The sequence below is a fragment of the Lolium perenne genome, chromosome 5 (genome assembly GCF_019359855.2).
Source record: "Lolium perenne isolate Kyuss_39 chromosome 5, Kyuss_2.0, whole genome shotgun sequence".
NCBI lineage: Eukaryota > Viridiplantae > Streptophyta > Magnoliopsida > Poales > Poaceae > Lolium > Lolium perenne.
The window spans coordinates 218,601,251-218,607,250 of NC_067248.2; the positions used below are offsets into that span (position 1 = coordinate 218,601,251).

At 44.0% G+C, this 6,000-nt stretch overlaps 1 protein-coding gene and 1 long non-coding RNA gene across 3 annotated transcripts; one reads left to right on the top strand and one right to left on the bottom strand.

The window, feature by feature from the left end:
- Positions 1–538: 538 nt before the first annotated feature.
- Positions 539–1,594, top strand: LOC127301958 (uncharacterized). Its single transcript, XM_051332268.1, has 2 exons — positions 539–798; positions 913–1,594. The coding sequence occupies exon 2, from the start codon at positions 919–921 to the stop codon at positions 1,375–1,377; it is 459 nt and encodes a 152-aa protein (XP_051188228.1). The 5' UTR covers positions 539–798; positions 913–918; the 3' UTR covers positions 1,378–1,594.
- A 2,290-nt stretch (positions 1,595–3,884) lies between these two features.
- On the bottom strand, positions 3,885–5,456 carry LOC127301959 (uncharacterized). 2 transcript variants are annotated; one of them, XR_007852539.1, is made up of 2 exons: positions 5,437–5,456; positions 3,885–4,143 (listed from the first exon to the last, which is right to left on the bottom strand). It is a non-coding gene; the product is annotated as an uncharacterized lncRNA (long non-coding RNA). The 2 variants fall into 2 exon arrangements; XR_007852538.2 differs by lacking the exon at positions 5,437–5,456 and adding an exon at positions 5,420–5,436.
- Between the last annotated feature and the right edge of the window lie 544 nt (positions 5,457–6,000).

Below are 6,000 nucleotides of genomic sequence, written 5' to 3' on the forward strand. Positions count from 1 at the left end.
CTCTGGTCTGCAAGACACCATGATACTGAAAATCTGGCAACCTGCAGAGACTAACAATTGAACAGCAGAGCTATTACTCACCAGCATGGCAATGACAAAAGTTGCAGCACATGAATCCAGTGCTATGAGTTTAAGTGCTCATCGCCTACATCCACGTACTAAAAGCAAACAAAAGACATGTTCTCCTGGTCCTGCAGACGATGGAGAAATTAGGCCATAAACAAGCTAGGCATTTCGCGTGACAGGCAGACACAGCAGCGACAGGAAGCCTTTTGAGCTATGCCAGCCTCGCTCTAGCCTTCCAATGCTAATAAACCACAAGCCTAACCCAGGCAGGTGCATCTAATCTTCCCAGGACCCCACCATGAGGTGAGAAGCTATGGCCACATGGACTACAGATGGAAATACCTGTAACACTGCGTTGCAAGCAAAATGTTTCCTCCTTGGCTTTGGTGGCAAGAGAGAGTACAGAGATGGTTGAGAAAGTTATGGGTGACAGTTGGAAGGATAGGCCGTCTTCCCCATTTAAACACACACTGCCATCCTTTCTCCTTTCTGCAGTCCCTTGACACACCTCCACACACATGCATACACCAGTAGTCGTTGCCCTGAAGAACTCTTGGCACCTTCATGCAAATCCAGCCCTCCCTCTGAATTCCCTGTCCTGTGAAGATTAGCTGGTGTTGGAGGCTTCAGTGCTCTTCTCAGGTTATGGGCGTTCAAGAAGCACACACAAAACCACCACCTTCCTCAGTGCTGCATTGTTAAGGAGATTCAGATTTCTGGAGAAGCGTAAGAGTGGGTGTTCCTTGAATTCCATCTCAAACCTCATTCTGCCTTGTTTCTCTTCTGCCTTGTTTTCCTTCTGTCCCTTGTCTTTAGCCTTTCTTTCTCTGTCTCCTACTCCCATAGCCTGTTATGGAATCCTCCCAGATCACTGGGGATGATGGCGAAGAGTGCAACAGTAATGAATCCGGCTGGACAATATACCTGGCCTCCCCCACAAGTAGCGATGATGCAAAAGAGAATGCCAGTGGAGGAAGTAATGTTGAAGATGGCAGTGGCTACATCAGTGAGAGGAGGAAAGGGAAAGAAGCAACCAATGCAGATGATGACGCAGATTATGATTCCCTGGCATCTGATGCTTCCACGGGGCCAGCTCAAGTGAAGGTGCTTGAAGGCAAAGAAGAAAAAGATCATCACAAAAATGATGGTTGTAGCAATGAACATGGCAAGGATGAAAAAGATGAGATACTTACCAAATTCTCCAACAGCGGCAACAAAAAGGCGGGAAAGATGAAGAAAGGGGATGAGAAAATCAGCAAAAGAGGGCACAATAGAAGACGTAGCTCATCAAGAACAAGCTTTTTTTGGTAACTGATGTAAAGTCTGCTCATCCATTTTCTTTCTTATCAAGCTAGAATCCATGTTAGAGGCAAGGGGAATTGAAGGCCTTGTGATGGTCCCTGCTATTGCCTTCTAAGGTTTTCTCCATTTGTTAACCACTCCATAGGTTAGTTGTTACTATGCAAATCTGTCAACCTTTCATTATTATTCATTTATTCAATGCCACATAACATTGCATGTTCTCCTATATTTCTATAGACATTAGTGATCACTCTTCCAGATAGACTTCCCCAATGAACTGTTGAGATCACTTCTACAGTCTACTGATCTCCCAACATTTTAACATGGAATCTGCATTTTGCAAGTAATCAAAAGTAGTATTGTCTATCAGATGAATTATATCATCTGAACATAGGATTTACAGGCAAGTTTGTTTCATGACTTTCTCCGTATCCTTGAGCAAGGCAAATACTATAATCAAAACTAGCATTGTCTATCAGATAAGTTATATATCATCTGAACATAAAGCAAAAATTAATAGGATTTACAGGCAAGTTTGTTTCATGCCTTTTTTCCTTACCTTGAGTAAGCGAATCTTATTTACAATCTTACTACAACTAATGCGACATTTTCAACGAAACCTACTGCAGCTTAAGAATATCTGTAGTGCCCATCACCTACATGCACGTACTAAAGCAAACAAAAGACATGTTCTCCTGGTCCTGCAGACGAATAGAGATTAAGCCATAAACAAGCTAAGCATTTCACGTGACAAGCAGACACATCAGTAACAAGAAGCCTTTTGAGCTATGCCAGCCTCACTCTAACCTTCTAAATTTCTAATGCTAAGAGAACCATAGCCTAACCCGGGCAGGTGCATCTAATCTCCCCAGGCCTCTGCCAGGCCCCTACCATGAGGTGAGAAGCTATGTCCACATGGACTACAGATGCAAATACCTGTAACACTGCGTTGCAAGCAAAATGTTTACTCCTTGGCTTCGGTGGCAAGAGAGAGTACCGAGATGGTTTAGAAAGTTATGGGTGACAGATGGAAGGACAGGATGTCTTCCCCTTTGAACACAGTGCCATCATTTCTGCAGTCCCTTGGCACACCTCCACACACAGACACAACCATACACAACCTGAAGAACTCTTGGCACCTTCATGTAATCTAGCCCTCCCTCTGGATTTCACCCTGTCCTGTGAAGATAGCTGGGTGTTAGGCGCTCTTCTCAGGTTATGGGTGTTCAAGAAGCACAAGCAGAAAGAATGCCATCTTCAGGGCTGCATTGTTAAGGAGATTCAAAATTCAGAAGAAGCTTAAAGAAGTGGATATTCTTCGGATTCTATCTCAGCTTCATTCTGCCTTGTTTTCCGTTTGTCCCTTCCCTTTAGTATTTCTTTCTACGTCCTACTCCATAGTCTGTTATGGAATCCTCCCAGATCACCGGGGATGATGGCGAAGAGTGCAAAAGTAATGAATCCGCGTGGACAATATAGCTGGCCTCCCCCACAAGTAGCAATGACGCAAAAGAAAATGGCAGTGAAGGAAGTAATGTTGAAGATGGCACTGGCCACATCCATGAGAGGAGGAAATGGAAAGAAGCAACCAATGCGGATGATGACGGGGATTATGATTCCCTGGCATCTGATGCTTCCACACGGCCAGCTCAAGTGAAGGTGCTTGATGGCAAAGAAGAGAAAGATCATCCGACAAATGATGGCTGCAGCAATGAACATGGTAAGGATGACAGAGATGAGATACTTACCAAGTTCTCAACCAGCAGCAGCAAAAAAGGTGGGCAAGATGAAGAAAGGGGGTGAGAAAAAACAGCAAAAGAGGCCACAATAGAAGACATAGCTCATCAAGAACAAGCTTTTTTTTTGGTAACTTATGTAAAATCCTTGCTCATCTATTTCTTTCATATCAAGCTAGAATCCATGATAAGAGGCAATGGGGAATTGAAGGCCTTGTGATGGTCCCTGCTATTGCGTTCCAAGGTTTTGTCCATTCGTTAAGCACTCCATAGGTTAGTTGTTAGTGTGCAAATATGTCGCCCATTCATTATTATTGAATGCTCTATTCTCAATATAGACTTTCAAACATTGCATGTTCTCCTATATTTCTATAGACATTAGTGATCACTTTGTCCAGATACACTTCCCAATGATCTGTTGAGGTCACCAACCCAACAGGATAATTAATTTTAATGGTGTTCTGTTCCTAACTTTTTTATAGGTTAGACGTCTACATTTGATTAAATCGAGATCTCCTTAATGGTGTTTCTGTCGATAATCTTTTCACGTTTAATAAGTAACCGAAACCAGTAATGTCTATCAGATAAGTTACATCATCTGAACATGAAGCAAACATTAATAGGATTTACCGGCAAGTTTGACTAATACTTTCTTCCTTAGCCCTGACTAAACCAAAAATCTTATCATCCATAGTAGATCAATCTTACTATAACTCATGCAATATTTTCACATTTAACCTACTGCCGCTAGGAATATGTTCCCTTATAAGGATTAAATCATTAGGCAATGTAACATATTTATTGGTGAACAAAACTAATAAACAATTTAATATACGAACAAATGTAGGTTATAGAACATCTTAAGTAAACATTACAATGGTACAAGGTACAAGAGCCTCCAGCTATCACCTGATATGTGCAATTCACTACTCTTTGCATCTACAGTATTTTCCTATAAGAAGCCGTAGCATGAGATGGAGCACCTTCTACTGGGCAAATGATGCGCAAGACGGCATTAACTCCAAGAGTAATCTCGTTCCTGAGATAAAAGAATGAAACACTTAGTAAGGGGAATGGTAATCAATTCATCAGTAATCAGTTGGTACTACATGATAAGCGTTTTTTTCAAGAAAAACATGATAAGAGTTTGATTGAGCTAGTACAGGCAGGTAAAAAAAAAAGGGCAAGTGCGTTATTACAGATGTGTTTGCAAAAAAAAAAAAGGGGGGGGGGGGGTTAGTTCAGATGCTGGTGGGCACTGGGCACAACCAATTTTGACAGAGGTTGCAGCAGATAAGCATGTTAACAACCATGATTGCGAATGTTACAGCTGATGTTCGATACTGAAAGTTACGACTTTCCAAAGTAGGCACGAACGGTAAAGTTCCTAACTTTAAGCCGTTTCACTCGGCAGTAGCCTCTCCATTTGATGGAGAAACAAGATTTAAGACCATTATGGTCTTCTATTCTTTTTGCCTGAAGAATGCATAAAAGTAAACTTCATTCAAAGGCATCATAGCCAGCTCAAAGTCCAAAAGAGGAAGAGCCTTAATCACCCAGGTTACTATCGTGTCTAATCTCACACCAGATATTCTCACAAACCAACTAAACCAACTAAGCAGCACAGAAGATCTTTAGTGAATATCAATCCAGGGTGTTCCAGCTTGGAAGTTGGAACCCTCTACCAAGCAATCAATCGATCATTATGGTATTCTATTCTTTTTGGCTGAAGAATGCATAAAAGTAAACTTCATTCAAAGGCATATTCTCACAAACCAACTAAACCAACTAAACAGCACAGATGATCTTTAGTGAATATCAATCCAGGGTGTTCCAGCTTGGAAGTTGGAACCCTCTAGGCCTCTACCAATCAATCAATCAATCAATCAATCAATCAAAACAAGGCTAACCGTTCCTTCAATTTGGGACAATTTGCAGTAGCAATTGCTAAAACGTTAGGGAGACAGGGGTCAGGGGAGAAGGTGCAGATTGCAAACGCAAATATACTAATGTAACACAATACAATCTGCTAGGGCCTAGGGGAATGTGCATAGTTTGATTTCCGGGGATGTTTTCCATGGTTGCTATTCATGCTCCAGACCATCGTGGCATCGTCCATAGCTACCTATCAACATAGCCAGCCAGGAGGAGGTATGTACGAACATGTGGAGCGAGCACATTGTTTCTTCCGATTCCATCAAAATTCACCAACCATAGCCCAAACAAATCGATTCGAGCGCACAACATTCGTCGTCATGGGCAACATAACTTTGTAGGAATGAATTGAGATAGACCGATGGAATCTTGGTAGGTACCGAGGTGGGGCGTGGACCTGGTGTGGGGGGAGGCATCGCTGGTGGCTAGGACGCGATGATGGGCTTGGAGTGGTGGAGGAAGGCGGCGGCGCAGAGCACGGCGGTGAGGAGGGCGAAGAGGGCGAGCGCGAACATGAGCGACATCCCGGCCACCGCCAGATCCAGCATCAGCTGCGCGCCGTGGAACACCGCCCCCAGCGACATCCTCCTCTTAATCCGACCCCTCGCCTCGCCGGGCCTGCGGTGCGCGCTTCTCGGAGAGAGGCCGAGACTATGTCACCGGCAACGGAGGGAGACAGAGGGGGACAGAGGCAGAGGGGAAGGAGGTGAGGAGAAGCGGCGGGACACGCGGCGCGGCGGGGGCGGGAGGGGAGGCGGCGAGCCGACCACCTGGACGGGCGCTCCTGCCATCTGTCAACCGTGACGCTGTAATCACATGGATTTTTTTTTTTTTTTTTGAAACGAGGCCAAAAGCTTTGCCTTTCATTGATATAGGAGAAAAGAGTTGGCCCGTTTATGAGGAAAACTGGCCGAAAAACCGTTACAACACGACACCACACGCCAGCCCCGAGGCTGCGCTC